This window comes from Eutrema salsugineum, unplaced genomic scaffold (genome assembly GCF_000478725.1).
Source record: "Eutrema salsugineum unplaced genomic scaffold, Eutsalg1_0 scaffold_2, whole genome shotgun sequence".
In the NCBI taxonomy this organism is placed as follows: Eukaryota; Viridiplantae; Streptophyta; class Magnoliopsida; order Brassicales; family Brassicaceae; genus Eutrema; species Eutrema salsugineum.
The window spans coordinates 15655066-15677110 of record NW_006256829.1 but is presented as its reverse complement, the minus strand read 5'-3'; the positions used below and the strand labels follow the sequence as shown (position 1 = coordinate 15677110).

Below are 22045 nucleotides of genomic sequence, written 5' to 3'. Positions count from 1 at the left end.
CTTATCCATAGTGATGGACCGCATTATACGTAGACCTGTTCGAATGGCAGACTTGTTGAACCGAAATGACTTGAACTCGGACTGTATGCGTAGACATATTTTTGCCATAATTATAAATCTACGATTACTTACGACAATAAATTACAAGTATACTACAAAACGTCACCAACCCAAAATAACGTACAAGGGATCCTAGTACAGAAACTAATGCCGAGAACCCGAAGAGAAGGGAAAATTGGTCCTATTAAAGAAACTACCGGGCTTAAGCCTACAAGATCATTGCATAACTACCGACAAAGGTTCTTCAACATTGCAGCAACGACATATAACATAGTAAGACATTGCAGCAAACAATATGTGAAGGTCGGTTTACTTAAACAGAAAAGTCATTGCAGCAAAGACAACGAATAACGGTAGAAGCACGATATCTGAACACCTGTTTGTGTATGCCTCCTTTAACCAAGCTATGTCTCGCTGAATCTCTTCCACCTGTAGCTTCATTTCCAATATGTCATCCCCATTGCCCTCAATTACCATTCGCATATGAGCCAAACGACTCTCCATTTGTGAATCACTGGGGAGGTCAATTCTGTTAAAGCTCTGCATCATCTCCTTTTGGTTTGCTAGGCTGGTTTGTAGAATCTCTAGTTGCTCTGTAACCCCTTCATCCCACCACTTCCACATGTGTTCATCATTCTCCTAGGAAAAAATTAAATTTTTTCTCACAAATACCGACAGCAATATCTGATAAATAGTGTAAGTGAATAAAATTTCCAAACAAACCTCCCCCAATATCTCCGGGCAACTGTAAAACTTTCTGCCGAACGTAGCCGTTGCTGTAGATTCCTCGAGGACGGTACGACGACCACAAAAACAACGTTCAGGTATTCCATAATTAGCATCCGCTCGAGCATAAGGACAAGCCCAAATCCCTTTGGACGAAGACGAACCACTGCTGTAGCTGATCGGCATTGTGAAGGCGAAATCAAGAATTAGGGTTGCTTGAGTTGAGGTTTTCTTTACTGAGGGAAATCTGGTTCGAAAACTGAGTAACCCTAAATCGAGAAGTCTCCCCAAATATATATCACGGGTGAGAGAGACGAGTAAAGATCACGTGTTTTCCCAACGCTACCCCCAGTTGCATTTTGACACGTGGATATCGTAATAAGTCTATAAAGCAGTATTAAGTAGACTTTCCCGAATTGTTTATAAGTCTGCTATGTCTGCATGTCTAATATGTTTTATAAGTCTACATGTCTATTATGTTTTATGTCTACATGTCTAATATGTTTATAAGTCTACATGTCTGATATGTTTTATGTCTGCTAATATGCTAATAAGTCTGTTGTTGGAGAACATATGTCTACAAATGAGCATATGTCTCAGAAACTACCGCATAATTAGAGTCATTACACTCACTTATCCTTACAAAAGATATGTCATCCTACTCGTACATGGACCATTGGTCGTGGCAATTAGGCATTTACAAAAACATTTACGAGTTCAAGTACATAATAACCGAGCAAGGGATAGGATAACGGTAACCCCATATCCTGCAACAAAAGGCAGCCAACACAATCTTCCCTATGGCTGAGAGTCATTGTGTAGAAACAGACGGTCAGTCGCATTACCTCGAGGTAGTGGATTAGACATTTGGTTGTATGTGTCAGGGACCTCATCGAAAATCTCGACTGCAAGCTTCATCCTCATAAAAGGCATGCTCTTATCGTTAATCCCTTCGAAAGAGTAACCTAAAGCAAGACACTCTAAGAACTTACATGTATACACACTGCAATCACCACTCTGTATATTCTGTGGCACATTGGATCTCCTCCTGTAAATTGTATACTGCTTTAGAACGATGTCCTTTTTGGATGCAGGAGGTGCTATAGATCTAAGCATATACGGAAGCATCCTGGCATACGGTTTGACCTCCTCAATTATCTCCTTGTCACTATAAGCACTTATGATGCAATCATAGACGTCAATATGTTGCCTGACCAGGTTAACATGAAGAGCTATCCAATGCCGGCCGTTGATGTTGTGCGCAAAATACAGATGATCAACGTCAGCCACCCATTTCTTGTTTGTAATTGCATAATACGGGTACGCGCCGTTCATCACCTCTATGTAAGACTCTCGGAACATGAAGTTCTTTGGATTGATTGCAAATTGTTTGTAGTCATGATACCATGAACAAACCCAGCATTGGTCGGGGAAAGCAATCCTGGTGCTATAGAAAGGAGTTGGGTCTCGGAGAGATCTTTTCCTCAGCAAATGTGCGAAAGAGGACATATGCTGAAAATTACATCGTCCAACAGTCAATGACAAAGGAAATCATGATCGATGAGTCTACCTTATACGCCTAAACCTGAAGCCTAAGAAAACCATTAAGTCTGCAAGGGTTTAAAACTTACGCATTCTCCAAGCCATCCGTATTTCAAGTCGGTCTTTGGCCACCTCTCTTTTGGAGTCATCAAAGTTTTGTAGAAGTTGCACGATCCTACAAAAGACCCTATTGGATTCTCCCTGTAAAAACACCAGAAATAGGTGTTAGTTCCATTTAATATACGGAACTCAGGCCTAGTTGTAAGCGAATCAACAGACTTACTCTTCTTCATTAATCCTCTCGATCAACTGTGCCATTTTAAATGGCTCTATTTCATGGAACGGATCATAAGCTATGAGAGATCGAATTACACCATCCTTTAAGCGACTGACTGCAGACTTTCCAAGGAAAGAGGATAACTGCGAAGGGGCCTTTTGTTTTTTTCGCTTCGGTGCAGGTGTCTTTACACCCAGGGCACCTGCAAGTGCATTCAAAGCCATGTCCACTTTGTTACACTTAGCACGTTCTTCCAGGTTAGAAAACGTTGAACCTGAATCAGTTGGTTTCGTCATGGTTGCATCGGCTTTGGCCACTTCGTCGGTTATGTCGATCAAGTCATCCGTCGGTTTATATGGAGGAAAAACTGCTTCTTTCACAAACGCAGGTGTACTTCTCGCAACACACTGCATCGTCATACCATCTGATGTCTGCTTCTGCATAACCATCCACGACTGATTCAAGGACAAGAAAAATCAAAGAATAAGTCGTCAGTAATTAGTACATAAGTCAGTCACAATTACAATGATACTAGGTCTACACCAATATTGTGAAATTAAGTCTACATCTGAAAATAGTGCGTATAAAATATGTCTACGTCTCAAAATAGTGATAATAAGTCTACCTTATTGTATTATTGAACAGTATTTTAAAAGTCTACAATAACGTTGAAAACTCAACTATATTAAGTCTGCGTGTTGTTACATATTCCCATACTAAATCGGCATGGCAAATTGAAATTCTTGTAATGCAAAATAGAGTGAATAGCGATTTCAATTACTGCACGAAAGAAAATCAGGTTGACAACATTGCAAACCAAATTCAACTTAACCACATTGAAAAACAAAACCAAGTCAACCACATTTTAAAACAAAACCAAGTTCACCACATTGCCAAACAAAACAGAAAATACACTACAAAGGATTTGTACACATGAAAAACGACAAAGTCAAAAAGTCTGGTGTCAAGCATAAGCCTGGAGTCAACCATATTACTCTCCATTTATTTTCTGCAAGAAAAAACACATATCAATCCGTGAATGGTAAGGAAACCAGTTATTTTGGCCGTATCCTTATCTATTCACCCAAAAAATATAAAAAATATACCCACATACATAACTTACTGAAATACTTACCGGATCCCTGCTATTTCCGTCATCTTTGAGACTGCCGCTAGAGTGCACTGGTTCTTCATTGGCCGCATTTTTCTCCAACTCTTTTACCGCCTTCAGTTCATTTTCAAGTTGACGCAATTTCCCTTCCACCATACCCTCCATTGAAGCCATTTTCGAAGCCACATTACCCTATATTGAAGCCATTTTCGCAGATACATTATCCTCCATTGAAGACATTTTGTGCTCTACTTTTCCCTTCAAAACGTCAATAGATGTGCTCAATTGAGAGGCCACAGTGTCTACCTTGTTTGTAAGTACTCCGAGAAGTTTCATTATCACCTCAGCCATACCATCATTTTCAATAGATGACTTTGTCGGCTTTTCCGCCGAACTTACTCTTGGAACCTACATATTAAAAAACTATTTGTTACTAACCATTCCAATATGAAAAACCTAAAAAAACACTTACAAACAACTGACATTTCTGACTGTTTCTGTTTCCTTGACACTTGTTTCTCCTTTCCGTTTATTGTTCCTCAGAACTTTCTTTGACGTACGAGATATGCATGCTTCAACAAAGTCATCGTCGCTTTCGTCGACTGGTTCTTTCTCTTTACTCTTATTTTCAGCATTTAGTGACCAAACATTCCTGGGGAGCCGATCATGGAGTATATCTTCCAAGAATTTATCCACTCCAACATCCTCAGTATCATCAGTCCACCGTGGTTTGGGGTCCTCACCATTATTAACTATAATATGTCTAACCCGTACCTAGCACATACAATGCTTAATAAGGAAACTTGGCCAAAAATGTTCATATTACACAAATGCACAATAGAACATAAGTACATACCTTCTCCTGGTTGTTCTTTTCTTCGAGAACAAGATCATCAAAGTTGAAACGCTTACGCGACCCAGCCCATGACAGAAGGGAAACTTCCATACCGTCAATCTTGTTCCCGAACCTTTCACCCACAATGGTAATCGCCTCATAAACCCATATTTGGAGAATGGGGACAAAACCACCAATGGTATAAGATTTGCTGTTCAAATCCGCCAATTTCACAAACTCAATCAAACTCTCACAAGCGACTCTGCCCCATGGGAATTGTTCAAATGCCTCAACATCGAGTACGGTTTTCGCAAACTTAAGAGGAATTTTTGTAGACTGATGCAGCCCAAGGACGCCAACAGCAATTACACATAAGCATCCAACCATTCTCCGCTTGTCATACGACCAGGTTCTACATCTCCGTAAGACCTCTTTCAGGTCATCCCAGCTAGGTCCATCGGTTAGAGAAATCTTCATGGCCCCCCATAGTTCCTTATGATCACTGTCCCATGTTCCAGTTTCCTCATACGGCTGTGAATTCATCCCCGATATTGCAGCAAATTCACACAATGAAAAACGAATTGGTTGATCATCAACCAAACACCATATCTCGTGATTCTTTTCTGTGGCCAACTGCCGTGTGATAACATTATCGACCAGATGAAATCGCTTTCAACAAGCTTACAAATACCACCCACAGGAGAATTTAAAAGATAGGTCCACACTTCGTCGCCTAAACTTTCCTTTATACTTCCAATGTTCCCCAAAACACAGTAATGATGCATGCTCTTCTTCTGAGGTGGGATCTTGCCATCGCCATAGTACCTGCCTGGATAAGATGCCATTCTGCACGCCATGGAAAAACATTTCAGCAATTTTGTCAAACGATCAACCTGATATAGTTAACAAGTTTGCCTCCAAGTACAACAAGTCTACGACCATTATCAAACAATTCTTGGGGGCACACTTATATATCTCCACATCCCAAAACCCGAACCCCATCAAGTCTACAACAACGTCAAACAAATCTAACCCGAAGTAAACAATTCCTACACAAAGTAAACAAATCTACCATTTCATCAGGGTTCAGTAAAAACCAAAACTCAATCCACATGAAAAATCTTCTCACCGTAAAGAACTTACAAGCACACAACTTCAAACAATGCGAGCCCAGAAATACAAACCCACTTAAACATTATTCAAATCTACATCCACAAGATTACCTAAACTCATAGATCTACAGCCACACGGCGACAAAATTATGTAAATCTACAGAAACAACGCGGCAAATTCAAATATATGAGATAATTTTCCAGAATTTCACTCCTTTACCATCTCTCACACACAACATCTCCTTTGTTTTAAAACAAATCTCGTTCACGAAAAAAGAGAAATTAGGGTTTTTAATTCAATCTCTACAAACCGTATCTAAAACCAGAGCAAGAGTAAACGACAAACTGACAAGAAGACTAAAGGAATGGAAGAGTCATGACAAACCTTTTGTTTACCAAGAGAAGAAGAAAACAGGAAACCGGTGGAACGGCGGAAACAGTGAAGAAACGAACGCGATAAAGTTTGCGGAAACAGGAAACCACCGACGCACAAATCGCCCCTAACGCCAACGCCGATTTCGGTTCGACAAGAGAAAACCCAGAAACCCTAGAAAGTGGACGACGAGAGAGGGCGCCGAAAAGAAGGTGGAAAGACAAAGTAAAATTATGAAAAAAACAGTAATTGTAAAAAAAGACCCATTGTAAAACTTAGGTCTCAAACTTTTTTTTTTTTTTAGTCTAGGTAATTATTAAAATGGCATACATTGTAATTATATTTATCAAATAAGGGATAAAAGTAATATCCTATGTCTTTTACTTCTCCACGGTAAAATGAAGTTAGTCTAGTAATAAAATGATAGTTTTGGTGTATTCTAAGTAATTTCCCAAAATGATTTGTAATTAATGAAATGAAGTAATTGATTTAATTAAAAAGAAGTAGTCAGTACAAGATATGACATTTTCCTACTATATTTACATATTTCACTATATATATTTAATCAATATAAAAATCAAATATACCAATGAATTGAATGTTACCATTTTGGTTTGTTCGTAAGTCACTTAATGCAATAAATGTCAAAAGTTGCTATTTATTCGGATTTTACAAAACGACACAACCTTTCAAACCCTATACTTTCTATTGTTTTCCTATACATATAAAAGGACCAAGTAGAAAAACTTCTCATCTTAACAAAAAACAAACAAGTCCCAGAAAACAACCACTTTCCTCAAACATGCCTCGCTATTGTACCCTTGAGTATCTTTCTCCCACAAAATCTGACTCCAGAATCCTTATAAAAGTCATACGAGTTTGTGAACAATTCAACTACCGTAATCATCGCCAGGAATTGCATCTTATCCTCGGTGACGAAAATGTAAGTTCATATTTTAAATTTTTTTTATTCTGTTGCATGCTATGAACATTTAAACCCATGAATATCTAAAATGATTATTTGGTTCACGAATTTAGGATTACAAAATAGAGGCATCGATAGATCAGGATCTTATTTCTTCCCTCGGTCCAAAGTTTAAAGAAGGAGAATGGAATTATGTCAAATTCTTCAACGTTGTCAACGCGTTCGGATCTTTCAGAAATACTATAAACTACCACTTCATCAACATGAACGCCGATACTGTTGTAGACAAGACCTTTCAAATCAATCCTAAGCATATGATGGATTTTATGCCATTTGATGCCATTATTCGAGGGAATTTTCCTACTAAGTACTCTATCGGTTAGGCTTCTCACCTTTATTCAATTTAAGATATAGGGTTACAAATATTGGGTAATAAAAATGTTTCTTTGTAGATTTGATCGGCGTAATCATCTATGTTGATGATGATCTAAGTACTGACATTGATGACCCATACGAGATGATTTTTGGACCTTCTCACAAATTGGACATTCAAATAAGGGACATGAAGTAAGACATTTTATATTATCATCTATATATGTAAAGGCCAATCTTTCGTCTTATAATTCAGAGTATTTATATTTTAGTTAATGTTGTTGTAATATAATTTTTGGTTTAGTTATAATGATATGGATATCGAACTCATTGGGAAGACTGCTCTGGATTTCTGGAAGAAGTGGGAAGACATAGGTACTTATGAAACAGTCTTGACTTTGCGCATGTTTCGTCTGACCTATGATTCCGAAGGTTAGTAATAAAATTTTATAATCGAGTGGGAACATTCATTTCGACTTTGTTAATATGTTAATTTGGCTTCTAACATTTCTGCCGTTTATATTTCTAAATCATACAGGGAGATATCGTATAAGGAATGCTGGAGACCATTCTGAAATACTTTTCAATCCTCACATAAAAGAGGTTTCTGATTTTCTTGACTGGTAATTTTCTAATTGGTATTAATGTATATAATAAGTTTTATGGGTTATTTTATTCTTTTTTCAATTTTTAACTTGAAATTTATTTTCTGTCAGGCTTCCTTTTACCGATATCCATGGAGATCCGAGCTGGCCATAACATTTATCCTTCTACTTTTATTTTAATACCAACTGTTAAACGTTCAAACATTTTGTAATATTTACCCATAAAACTGGGATGTATTTGAACCTATTTTCGTATATTTGTAATGAAATTTTTAGTATTTATTTATGGTAATGTTTAGTTGCCATTTTACTTATGTCTTTAATATCATTGTATTTATTGTTTATATATTTTACATTTTTATATGTATAGTTTTGGATATAACATATACCATATATATATAGAATTCATTTGAATTTAGAAATGTTACTTCCTTTATAAACATTTTCTTCCATCCAATATTTCACATTTCCATAATAATAAGATATTACCAAATTTTACAACTACAATATTTTAACGGCCATTTTTCATATTATGCCAAATTTAGCACCATACTAATTTGTTACGGTAGACTTGGAAATTACATTTATTAGGAGCCTTTATGAGTTTAACCGAGAGATGTTTATGCCACGCGATGCAACTATAACGTTTCTTACGCAATTGACAACGTTGGCTCAGTATTGATTTTTTTTTTTTGGTCAAATGCTCACAATTGATCTATTAACAACTTTACGTGTAGGAGTAATTTTAAATTAATTACGATTGACGTTTGAATTTCAGTGCTGACAACTACTGTTAAGCTTTTCTCATTACCTTTTGACTTGAGTTTAAAATATTATATTTTGTTGCCTATGTTTTAATGTTTTTTTTTTTGTCAACTCCTATGTTTTAATGTTTATGGATTATAATCAATGTAGCAGTTGAGCTTATAATCTTACGGATCAATACACATATATGAGAAAGTGAATTGAGAGAATAATTATTTTTATTTTATTGAAGATAATTATGGTACAAAAAAAAACAGAGATAATATTAGCTAAACTTCAAAGTTTCTCCTTCCACGTTTATTCTTATGTGCCTACAATATTCAAAAACATATTATGTAGTTAACTTCAAACATATTAGTTAAACAAATAAATGTATTAATGGAATATTAATAGCTTACCCACAGAGATGTATCTAGGTAGCGGATTTCTGTCTTAACGAAGCCGCATTCTATACATTTCAAACTTATCTCCAGATCTAGATGGAGATCGTGTTTTCCGTTCTTGCAACGTTCCTTTGGATCATCAGTCGATTTTTCTTCATTAACCTGCAGATATTACATATTGATATGAACATCCAATAATACAGAAATCATCAATAAAACGGAATAATTTAAAGTTTAAATTACCTCAGAAGAAACATCGATGGCTTTCGCAGTTGATTTTCTCAGGAAGTCATTCATCTCTTCCCACATATTATTTTGCTCCATCTCTGATTCAGAAATTGGAGGAGGTGGTGGTGTTTCTTCCACACCAAATCTCATGTTCAATGGTGGTGGATTTATATTTAGTAATCCGTTTTCATCAAAACGTTTTTCTTGGTGATTCTCCATTTTTGTCTAATCTCTTATCAGCCGTTTAGGGTTGCATAGTAAATTTTATATGTACTTTTATAATAAAAATTACCCTCATATTTTATATAGGATAGGGTAGTTACAAAATATTCAATGTCACCACATTTCTATGTTTTTTTGGGAATACTGTTTCAACCGACCTGTTTGACTTTTTTCACTTTCGCTTTTGATAAATGGACATAATATATACACAAGTCTTCTTCGTATAATTTACATAACTTGTCTCATACAAAAATGTTTAAAAATTTGGATTTTCCTCTTTACAATTTGATTTAGACTGCAATATATAGTAACATAATATTGTGCTCCGAATTTCGAACTAATATTCTTATGAAGCAATTATTTATAAATTGAATTATCTAACCATATATTCTGGATTTTTTAAAATATAATATGAAGGATATTGATATATTATTGTTACTTTCTATAACGAGATGCATATTGCAATCTTTAACTTATTCGTATATTCGTGTATGTCCTATTTATTAACCCATCTATATATTCACATTATACTTTTGTGAATTGCAACTTCATTTGTTACACTGAAAAAAAATTCTCAATATTCTCCATTTCTACTGCTATGAACAGGATAGGTAATCCTTCTGCGTCCAACTTTATTCTATTAAGAATCCTTGGTATAGAATTATAGAGACTCAACCTTTATAACTTCTTATCATACATTATTTGTTTTTTTTTAACTGTTTTAACAAGTTCTTATCATTGTTTTCAGGAATTATTCAATTTCATCTACCAAGAACAAATTCTCCGAAGGGAAACAAGGTCGACAAACTAATGAAAAATACAAAATTTATTGCTTGGATGGAGTGTAACAAGATATACCCAACTGCCAGATTCCTGCTCTACACTGAATTATCTCATCAATTTGTCTGGAATGCCACATTGCATGAGTGGAGGCCACGGTTGAAGGGTTCAGGAAATCCAACTATTCTGCAACAGTATTCAATTTATGATGGCGAAATTTTTATTTGGGTTGTCTGTTGAATATCATTAGAGGTCCTCGCAGTTATGAAGATATCCGAAAAGTTAATGGTGTTGTATACGACACCTTCAGAGAAGCTTGCTATGCAATGGGCTTATTTCCGGTCAATTAGATTTATATGTCTTTCTTAATATTAGTTTTAAAATTGCATGCTGACTCTTTATTTCAATAAGTTACTTTTATTTTGTTGTTTTTCATCGTCTTAAATTTTTAAATTACCTTTTATTTTGAATATCAGAAATAGTAAGGTAAATCATCTACTAAATACTACATTTTCCATCGTTACATATTACATAATTAGTACAACAGTCAACCAATTAATATTTTATTAAATATACCGTAACTTATAATTTATAATTTAGTTACTAAACTGTTATAATTGTAAGTTTAATGTATTGTTGATGCGGATTAATCGTAACTTAGTTGTTAATAAGATAAAATATATCTCAAATTTTAGAAATCTCTAATAAAATTCATCAACTTTTTAAATTTCAAATTTAAATGAAATACATAATATAGAAAAATGTGATTTGTTGTTATTTTAGATAATTGCTGCGATGAGATATAAAAAATCTAACATTCCTGATAATTTGGAAAATTGTAATATTTCCAAATTTAAAAATACCAATTAAAAGGTTTTTATGTGTTACACAATATTGGATCTCATTCGATGTAAATAACAATTTCCTACATATTAAATGACGGTTTTTTCTAAAAATTCCAGTGAATAATAAAAAATCAATAATATCAAAAACTTATGGAAAACGGTATACATTTCTCATTACCTACTGATCAAAATTACTTGTATTTCTACTCTATTCAGATTTTGGTATAAAGTACTAACAGTATACTTCCTGTCGAAAGTGAGCATTCACAAGTAATATAATTATAATAACTCTGTGGCGACACAGTGAATATAATAACTTTTTCTGATGTGATTCTTGACAGATGCACAAGAAATATTATGTAGGAAAAAATGTATTTTTCCTTCATGTAAACATATTTTTTGTACGTATGTCTGAGGATCACATCAGAAGAATAATTGTAGTATGGGTTGTGTTTGAGTAAGTAATTGTTTGCTTGGTTAGTTGATCAAAATTTTCTTATGGTGTGTATATATAGAATTCTTTCAGAGTGACTCCTCATTTTTTTTCACTCTGTTTCATATTCCCCAAAAATCGTTTATAATTATAAGATATTAAATAACATTTGACTAATACAGCACCATTTCCAAATGAATTTACATTTCGAAATAAATGAATACATCTTCGCATATAATTTATAAAATATGTTCATATATGTCACATTTCGATAAATAACTTACGATTTACGAACAAAAAATTAATGTATGTATTCATAATTACATGTATTCTTCATCTACACTTTCTTCATTATACATACCTAATTATAATTACTTAATCAGTTATACATCACTTATTGTTTATATTTACATCAAAAAATGTATAGCCAATTGTAATTGTAAGACACAATCCAATTCTTAAACTAATAACATACAATTCGGCCCAAATCTGGTAACACTGTACCCACACACACTGTCACTTATCAATTTTATAAAATTCAACCCAATAAACTTAACAATATACGCAATACAAATAAAATTTATAAAAACATTCAAGTCCGCACGCATTATGTTATTTATAACGTGCTAACATATTAAAATTATATATAATTTTAGTAGATAACTATTTGATTAACTGTTAATTAAATTATTTCTCTAGAATGTTGGCATGCTAACAATAATATATGATATTTGTAATATGTAATAAAAATATCTGATATTTATAACGTGATAATAATATTAACGAATTCAAAGATAAAATCATCTTCTCTTCTTTGCCCCTGCTTGTCACCTCTCTGACAATGTTGTGTAACTAGTTGGTCACTCAAAGATTTCTATTCTATTTCTTTAGATTTGTTGTTAGGTGATTTAGAATTTTAATGAGGTTACTTAGGGATCTTCATTGGTATGACTGATGGGTAACAAATTAAATAAATTATTAAAAAAGAATTTGTATGATTTTGGAAATTGTAAAGAATGATTTGTCCGCTGGAAAAAAATGTTACAAAAGAAGGATAATATAAAAATCAGAATACGGGGTTTGTAGAAATTAACAAAAATTGTAAGGGGTAAAGCGTAATTATATTTGTCCAATCACTGTTGAAAAAGGTGTCAAGACACTCACTTAATTGTTGATTTATTCGTTACCCTGCATTGCTATTACTCATTATTTTAAAGCTACATAAAAACAATAATATAAAATATCCGCGAAGCTGGGCTAACCTAGTATCAAATACAAGTCCAAAACTCAACTGCCTCAACTGCTTTATTAAAAAAGGACGATGAAACACTTGCTCATTTTAATAAAGACTTAGATACTTTTTCAAGTCACTGAGTTTGACTTGGAATTGCTCACCTGAAGACAAACCTAACACTGAATAAACCATCTTCCCACTGTCTTTCCAACTAGAACCAGCCTTCTTGCATTTACCCGAGCCGCCCTCTTGAACACCCATGTCAGCGGTTTACTCTCCAATACCAAATCCGGAGACAGAGTAGAAGCTGTTCAACAATCAATATTCAAGATTCAAAATGCATAAGTCCTTTGTGTATAAGCAGCTTAACGTTTAAAAATAAGACTCATTAAGATTTCACTTTTATTGATAATGCTAAAAGAATCAGAAACAAGAATAGAAACCGTTACATGATCACACTATTTCCCTGTGTTATACATATATCTTTATCAAGAACATCTGCCGTTGTTGCCTAAACCAAAACAAAAAATGGACTTCTTGATTCACCAATATCCTCCACAAGAACACTTTCCTTCTTTGAAATGATGGAACCTGCTCGCGTCTCTCACTACCATCTCTCTTCCTGTAACCAAAGATATGAACTCAACCACCTTGTGACAATCTTTGCAAATCCTATGGTTCTGAGTTATCTGTAACTGATTCCATTCCGGCGTATTCACCAATCCATAAGCTATCGCAAGCTTCTCGCTGTGATATCTCACTACTCGCTTCTCTTCATTCTCATCAACGTCCGGTAAAACGTTCTTCTCCTCCGCCGAGTACCCATACTCGCATATTTCTTCCATTAGCTCATCAACTTTTTGGTATATTTGCCTGTTTCATCATTTCGATTCCCACATTTCAGGTAACGAGTGAAACTAAGACAAACAAAAGATAATACTAGAGTCACATAACTTACCTTTTAACGGTCTCACTGTAAGAATCACACTTGTCTCCTGAAAGGAAACTGTGACTCTGATCTCCAACCTCGACCCAGGTACAAGCCGGCATCATCCTCAAACCTTTGCTCTCCAATGCATCCAAAACACCTGCAGCTTCTGCAGTTTTCCCCATACTGTTGTACACATTATACATCACAACGTAGTTTCCAAGCTTCTCAGGTTCCATTTCATAGAGTTTCTCAGCAACCACTCTTCCAAGCTCCAAGTTCCCATGCATCCTACAAGCATTCAAGAGTGCTGCCCACATATTAACCGTCGGTTTTAAAGGAGCTCTTCTAATGAAAGCAATGGCTTCATCTAATAAACCGTCTCTACCCAAAATCTCAATCATGCAGGCATAGTGCATTGCCCTTGGTTTGATCCCGTGAACCTCACCCATCGATAGGAAAATATCCCATCCCCGTTCGGATAAACCAGAATACGCACAAGCTGATAGAACAGCAAGGAACGTGACGTGGTTTGGAGAAACTTTTTCTCTAAGCATTTTCTCATACAAGCTAATCGCATCCGTTCCTCTACCGTGATTTGCATATCCACCCATCAAAGCGTTCCACAAGATTATATTTTTCCTCGGCAATCTATCAAAAATATATCTTGCAGTATCAACTCTACCCCATTTGCTATAAAAATCCACAAGAGCCGTGTTAGCAACGATCTCAGATTCAAAACCGCTCCGAATCAACCGGGCGTGTGCTTGCTTAGTGAGATCAAGCTTCGCAAGCCTTGTAGAGATTCTTATCATTATCGAAAGCGTGAACTGATCAATAGACGCACCAGAGTCTCGCATCTCGTACAACAAACATAGAGCTTCCTCGCTGAAACCATGAAGCGCATAACCAGCAACGATGTTGTTCCAAGCAACTGTACTCTTCTCAATCATACCATCAAAAACACATCGAGCATCTTCAATGTCACCGCATTTGCTATACATATCGATCAAGCCGCAAGAAACAAACGTGTTCCCAACAACTCCTAGCTTCAACGCACAGACGTGAAGTTGTTTCCCAACGTAAACAGAGCCTAAACCAGCCGCTGCGCGGAGAGCCACCGCGAACGTGTGAGTCTCGCAATCGGAAAGCTCCTCCCACATCATCTTAAAAAGATTCAAAGCCTCAAAATAGTTACCGAAGTTGACAAACCCAGAGATAATCGAGTTATAAGAAAACAAGTTCCTCTCAGGCATTTCGTCGAACAATCTACGTGCGTCTATAATCATCCCGCATTTCACATGCATCAACAAGATCCTGTTCATCATGTACTGCTCAGGCTCAAACCCATTGCTCATCATATACCCAAAAACCCTTTTCACACAACGAATCGATTTTAAACGAATACAAGCTTCGACCAAAGCATCGTACGTACTAACCCCAACACGAACACTACCTCGAATCTCCAGAACCTCAAACAATTCGAACGCTTCCCTGAATTTATTACACAAGACGAACTTCTCAATCTGACTACATAACCCGACGGAAGATTTCCTGATCTGGGTATCATCCAAAACCGGATCTTTCGATTTGTAGTGGTCGCCGTCGGTTTCTCTGATTGGTTCCGGTTTCAGCTTCGGCTTTGGTTTCAGACCTTGAGCTAGAGAAGAACAAGTAATTCTCGCAAATGGGTTCTTCCATCTTCTTCGACGGAGCGAGAAATCGTATCCAGAAAACCGCGGGAAATCGGAAAACTTGGGATTGGAGTAATGATAAGACTCGAGGGTATTACTCTGGTTGTCGTCTAATCTTAAGCTCTGATAAAACGCGAGTGGAATCTCCATGGTTTGAGGGAATGTGATCAATTAAAGAGAAACCAGAAGATCCAGACCATTGTGATCAGATTACTAAAACTTTGAAGAATCACCGAAGAAAGCTCCTTAGAACGATGGAATTGTTGATTCGATTTGTTGCAGAAAGAATAAAAGGAAATTTTGAAAACAGAGTTGAAGAACAATCACAGCATTGGGAGCTCCGCTAGTGGCAGTTGGGGAAGGTTTAGACTTTGAAGAGAGAGAGAGAAGCTGGTAGTAATGAAACGACGTCGTTTCGACATCACCAGATCTAATCACGCGCCACTGTTTTGTGTTTTTGCGTGTTAAATTAGCAAAATATTTCGAGTTAATTTAGGAGGAAAACTTTTGATTACAAACATGTTTATGATATTAGTTGTAGCAAAGCAAATAATAATTAGGCTCGAGCATTCGGGTACCGTTTGGGTTTGGGTCTGTTCTTTTGTGTTCCAAATTGATACTATAGATCTAGGACTCATTCAAATATTTTTTTTTTGGTCGGATTCAGTTCGGCTGTCTAGGTTCGAATCGAAACTCAAAATTTATCCTAAATACCAAAAAAACTTTAAAAAATGGTTTAATTTTGATAAATATAAGTAAAAGTTTTCATATATTTTGGTGATTTTGATCTAAACATAACTAGAAAATTCAGTTTACAATAATAGTTTTGGGTAGTTTGATTATTTCAAATCTAAAATATAACCAATATTTTTTTAGTATATAATTATACTAGATAACTATCCGTATATATGCAGATTATAATTTAATATTTTATAACCCATAAAAATTAAAAATAAAAATAAAAAGTAAAAATTGGATCATCCGTGATTAAGCCTTTTTAATGATTATATACTAGGTGATTAGTCCGCCCTTTGTGCGGGTCTAGAGGTTTCAAAATGGAAACAAAACTTTTTGTAATAAACCAGAAAAATTAGAACATCAACGTAAAACATATATGATTGAAAGAAGCTAACCCAAAAAATTATGAGTTGGGTTGGGATTAATATCATATGATTGTCACTTAATTTCTTCTCTAAGATTGTATATAGTTTTTCTTCTCCAAAATCACTGTTGGATAATTCTAACTTGGGGATCAAGTTATCTCTTAAGAAGATGCTTAAAGGATAATGATGGATTTATTTAATAAGTTTTAGATATAGTTTTATGTCTAGACAAGGTTTTATAAATTCTATATCATATAGAATTAGGACAAGCTAAGTTCTATATAAAGAAGTCTTTTGGAGAGTTGTTCCATAAGGCTTAGACACAAGGTTTAGTTTTGAGAAGTTTTTAAATCTAATAAAGAATAGTAGTTCTTTATAATCTGTGTTTAAGTAAGTTAAAACTTTGAATTGGTATTAGAGCAAAGTCGAAGCCTAAGGGAATACCGAAACAAAGATCATAAGCTACACGACCATTAGGGACGAGCAAGGTCAACCACGATCAAAGGATATTGGATCCTCAGCAATTCAATGTCCAATGCTGACATCGACAAACTACACAGTTTGGTCGATGAAGATGAGGGTTATGTTAAGGGTTTATGAAGTTTGGGAAACAATCAAACCAGGGTCTGCCGATGCTAAGAAGAATGATTGCAACAGCCTTACTTTTCCAATCTATACCCAAAACACTCATACTTCAACTAGGAGAACAAACCACATCAAAGGAGTTTGGGATGATGTTAAGTCGCGACATCTAGGAGCAGATCGAGTGAGAGAAGCAAGACAACATACGTTGATGGCAGAGTTCGATAGATTGAAGATGAATGACATTGATTCCATCGATGATTTCTCAAGAAAAATCTCAGTCTTGGCATTAAAGTGAGCCTCACTAGGAAAAACCATCGAAGAATCAGTGCTGGTGAAGAAATTCTTGAAAGCACTTCCCCGAAACAAGTTCATTCATATAGTAGCCTCCTTGGAACAAGTTCTAGACTTGAATAAAACAAATTTTGAAGTTATAGTTGGGAGGATAAAAGCTTATGAGGAACGAATAGGAGAAGAAGCTCAAAGAGAGGATCAAAGGAAGCTCATGTGGAGCAACAACGAGCAAACTAACCGGGGAAGTTATGGAGGGTTCCGTGGTAAATCTTGAGGAGGCAGAGGCAGAGGTCGAGGGAGATCCAATGGCCAAAACCAAGGAGGAGCACCCAGAGAATCAAATCAGAAGCAGAAAAAGGATCAATCTAAGGTTATATGTTGGAGATGTGACAAGCCTGGTCACTTTGCGTCACTTTGTCCTGAAAGACAAAACAAAAGCCAAGAATCAAACATGAATGAAACAGAGGAAGCTGATGCTCTGTACGTACACGAAGTGGTGTTTTTGAACGAAGACAAAGTGTTTCCAAGGAACTATGATACCAAATCCGATGCAAGTATTTGGTATCTAGACAATGGTGCAAACAATTATATGACAGGGAACACAGACTTTTTCTGAAGTTTAGATGAAAAGATCAAAGGCAAAGTGAAATTTGGAGATGGATCATATGTCGATATGGTAGGAAAAGGTACTATCATCTTTTTGGGCAAAACCGGAGAAAGAAGGGCACTTAAAGAGATCTATTACATTCCAGCGTTGAAGCATAATATACTAAGTCTTGGACAAGCAACAGAGAATGGGTGTGAAGTAAACATGAAGAGAGACTTATTAACACTAAAAGATCCACAGGGAAAGTTGCTTGTACAAGTCAAAAGATCACCAAACATACTCTACAAAACACCGATGGAAATATGGTTTCCAAGATGTCTCCCAGTACGAGGCGATGACATCACCTGGACCTGGCATTCATGGCTACGTCATGTCAATTTCGATGTCATGAAAAACATGGTCAACAAGGATATGGTTAGAGGAATGCCCCAGGTACTACACAAAAAGAAGGTGTGCGATATATGCAAGCCGGGAAACAGACAAGAAAAGCATTCCCAACTAAGGCTACATATCGAGCAACACAAGTTTTGGAGCTAATACATGGGGATTTATGCGGAACTATATCACCTCCAACACCAGCCAACAACAGATATGTCTTTGTTCTGATCGATGACTTCTCAAGATACATGTGGTCCATACTTATAAAGGAGAAAAGTGAAGCATTCGATCGGTTCAAAAGGTTCAAGGAGGGTGTGGAAAAACAAACAGGTTTGGCCATCAAAACTTTACACCCCGATAGAGGAGGAGAATTTACCTTAACAGAGTTTAACCTATTCTGCGAAGAGAATGAAATTCAAAGACACCTCACTGCACCTACACACCACAACATAATGGTGTTGTAGAAAGGAGGAACCGGACCCTAATGGAGATGCTAAATAGCTTGCTTATGGCTATGAAGATTCCGAACACTTTGTGGGGCGAAGCAATACGCCATTCGGCATATCTCATAAATCGGATACCTACAAAAGCCTTGAATGATCAAACTCCTTATGAGAGCTTCACTTCCAAGAAACCCAACATCGAACATCTGAGGGTTTTTGGCTGTGTTGCTCATGCTAAAATTAATGGGCCACACCTCAAGAAGCTAGATGAAAGATCAAAGAGAGTAGTTAACTTAGGAACTGAGCCGGGCTCCAAAGCCTACAGACTCTATGATCCAGCAGCTAGAAGGATAACAGTAAGCAGAGATGTCGTTTTCGACGAGCAGAAGGCGTGGGACTGGTCATCGGAATTGATAGAAGCTGATGGAGAACCAGGAATGTTTAAGCTTCTACATGAGGTTTTTGCAGGCACAGGATATGAGGAAGATCATACCAATGATCACCAAGATCAAGAGCATATGGAACAAGTGCAGGAAGAAGAAACAGAGAACATTAATCAAGATACAAACCAAGGAGATGAACCGCAGCCTGTGACGACAAGGTCAGGATGAGTCGTACGAAATCTAGGGTATCTGGATGATTTTGCGATGTTTTCGGATCAAGAGGGTGAAAACTTACTCTTTACTGTCGATGGAGAACCAAAGAATTATCTTGAAGCACAACATCTAAAGAATGGATTGAGGCTATGAAGGCTGAGCTGGATTCTATCTCAAGAAACAAGACTTGTGAGCTTGTTAAAAGACCAAAAGGAGTTAAACCCATTGGACTAAAGTAGATCTACAAGATAAAGAGGACTGCAGATGGCTCGGTGAACAAGTATAAGGCAAGACTTGTCGCAAAAGGATATGGGCAGCAACAAAGAATTGATTTCAAAGAAGTATTTGCTCCAGTAGCAAGAATCGAAACCATAAGGCTGTTAATAGCCCTTGCAGCGACTAAAGGCTGGGAAATACATCACCTAGATGTCAAGACAGCTTTCCTTAATGGTGATCTACAAGAGTTACTCTATGTGTGCCAACCAGAAGGCTTTGTGAAAAAAGGAGAAGAAGATCGAGTATACAAACTTCATAAAGCACTGTATGGCCTACGACAAGCTCCTCGGCCATGGAACTTCAAGCTGGATCAAGTTCTAAAAGACATGAACTTCAAAAATGTTTAAAGGAGCCATCAGTCTATGTCAAAAGAAACAAGGAGGAGATATTAATTGTGGCAATCTATGTTGATGACTTGTTTGTGACAGGAACTTCTCTAAAGGTCATAAAACAATTCAAGGAAGATATGTTAAGGAGATTTTGAGATGTCAGACCTTGGGAAGTTGACATACTACCTCGGTATTGAAGTGATTCAAGGAGCAGATGGGATCAGAATAAAACAAGAAATTTATGCTCAAGGAATCCTTATTGATATAAAGATGGATATATGTAACTTATCTCATGTACCAATGGAGGCAAATTTAAAGATTTCAAAAGCAGAAGATGAAGCTGAGATCGACGCAACTCAGTATAGAAGAACTATTGGATGCTTAAGGTATCTCCTGCACACAAGGCCAGACTTAGCATTTGCAGTAGGAGTTCTAAGTCGGTATATGCAGAGTGCAAGGAAATCACATGGGCAGGCCATCAAATGCATAATGAGATATGTGAGAGGAACTACTAGCTTGGGTTTACACTTCAAGAGAGATGGTTCTAGCAAGATCACAGGATATAGTGACAGCAGTCACAACATCGATGTAGATGATGGAAGAAGAATTGCAGGTCATGTATTCTACTTTGGGACATCGCCGATCACTTGGACCTCTCAGAAGCAAGTCACCGTTGCATTAGCTTCATGTGAAACAGAGTTCATGGCAGCTACAGAGGCGGCTAAGCAGGCTATATGGCTTCAAGAACTGTTGAAGGAGATACTAAGTATCAACAATGAGAAGGTAGTGCTAAGAGTAGACAACAAATCAGCCATAGCTCTTACCAAGAACCCTGTGTTTCATGGAAGGAGTAAGCACATTCTCTCTAGATACCATTCATTATGGGGTGTGTGGAGAATGGTCAGATTGAAGTTGAACACAATCTAGGCGTGGAACAGAAGGCAGACATCCTCACCAAAGGTTTACCAAGGATCAAGTTTAAAGAAATGAGGAGACTACTTGGAGTTGAAGACATAGTGCTCCCTGAAGTTCAAGTTGGAATTAAGGGGGAGAATGTTGGATAATACTAAATTGTGGATCAAGTTATCTCTTAAGAAAATGCTTAAGGGATAATGATGGATTTATTTAATAAGTTTTAGATATACTTTTATGTCTAGATAATGTTTTATAAATCATATATCATATAAAATTAGGAGAAGCTAAGTTCTATATAAAAAAGTCTTTTGGAGAGTTGTTCCATAAGGCTTAGACACAAAGTTTAGTTTTGAGAAGTTCTAAATCTGATAAAGAAGAGTAGTTCTTTATAATATGTGTTTAAGCAAGTCAAAAATTTGAATCACATCTTCTTTCTCCATGATATTCTTCAACATTTTCATCTTGTCTTTAATTTTCTTATTCTAATTTTTCTTTTTATTTTCTTCAATCTTCTTCTTTGTTTTTTCCTTTTTCTTCTTCATTAACTTCATCCATCTCTTTTCCCTCTATAATTCGACATTTGGATTTTTTTCGTCCTTGTTATTTCATTTTTTTTTCAATAGTCTTATACTTCTTATTCTTCTTCCTCTTAGAGCATCTCCAAAAGACACCTTATAACTTCAAATATAAGGTTTTATGTACTCCAAGAGACACCTTAAAACCTCAAATTTTGAGGTGTTAAACAGTGACACCTTATATTTGAGGTTTTACTATTCAACACCTCAAATTTGAGGTGTCATTTTTTATTTGCATTTCAGTCATTTCAGTTATATATTTTAAGATTAATCAAAATAACTTTTGTGTTTATCATTTTAACTCTCCTAAAAGATATTAAATTACACAAAAGTTATCAAAATGATAAACACAAAAGTTATATGAACACCAAAGTTATATGAACATAACAACAACATTACATAAAATAAATTTCATACAAACTAAAATAACACAAGAACATAAACTTACATGAACATATAAATATTACACAAATAAAAATACTACAACAAAACTAATA

At 35.9% G+C, this 22045-nt stretch overlaps 4 protein-coding genes across 4 annotated transcripts; 1 reads left to right on the top strand and 3 right to left on the bottom strand.

Annotated features, from left to right (window-relative positions):
* Positions 1–369: 369 nt before the first annotated feature.
* Positions 370–972, bottom strand: LOC112086576 (uncharacterized protein At4g04775-like). The gene is made up of 2 exons (XM_024155545.1): positions 784–972; positions 370–699 (listed from the first exon to the last, which is right to left on the bottom strand). The coding sequence occupies exons 1-2, from the start codon at positions 970–972 to the stop codon at positions 370–372; spliced, it is 519 nt and encodes a 172-aa protein (XP_024011313.1).
* Positions 973–1584: 612 nt separating this feature from the next.
* On the bottom strand, positions 1585–5094 carry LOC18017642. Its single transcript, XM_024155544.1, has 7 exons — positions 4573–5094; positions 4200–4490; positions 4023–4124; positions 3741–3908; positions 2612–3060; positions 2418–2529; positions 1585–2298 (listed from the first exon to the last, which is right to left on the bottom strand). Exons 1-7 carry the CDS (start codon positions 5092–5094, stop codon positions 1585–1587), a joined length of 2358 nt encoding a protein of 785 aa, XP_024011312.1.
* A 1744-nt stretch (positions 5095–6838) lies between these two features.
* Positions 6839–8092, top strand: LOC112086575. The gene is made up of 6 exons (XM_024155543.1): positions 6839–6979; positions 7075–7339; positions 7414–7528; positions 7638–7765; positions 7872–7956; positions 8050–8092. The coding sequence occupies exons 1-6, from the start codon at positions 6839–6841 to the stop codon at positions 8090–8092; spliced, it is 777 nt and encodes a 258-aa protein (XP_024011311.1).
* A 5129-nt stretch (positions 8093–13221) lies between these two features.
* LOC18017641 (pentatricopeptide repeat-containing protein At5g50390, chloroplastic) lies at positions 13222–15767 on the bottom strand. Its single transcript, XM_006402047.2, has 2 exons — positions 13787–15767; positions 13222–13701 (listed from the first exon to the last, which is right to left on the bottom strand). Exons 1-2 carry the CDS (start codon positions 15598–15600, stop codon positions 13371–13373), a joined length of 2145 nt encoding a protein of 714 aa, XP_006402110.1. The 5' UTR covers positions 15601–15767; the 3' UTR covers positions 13222–13370.
* Between the last annotated feature and the right edge of the window lie 6278 nt (positions 15768–22045).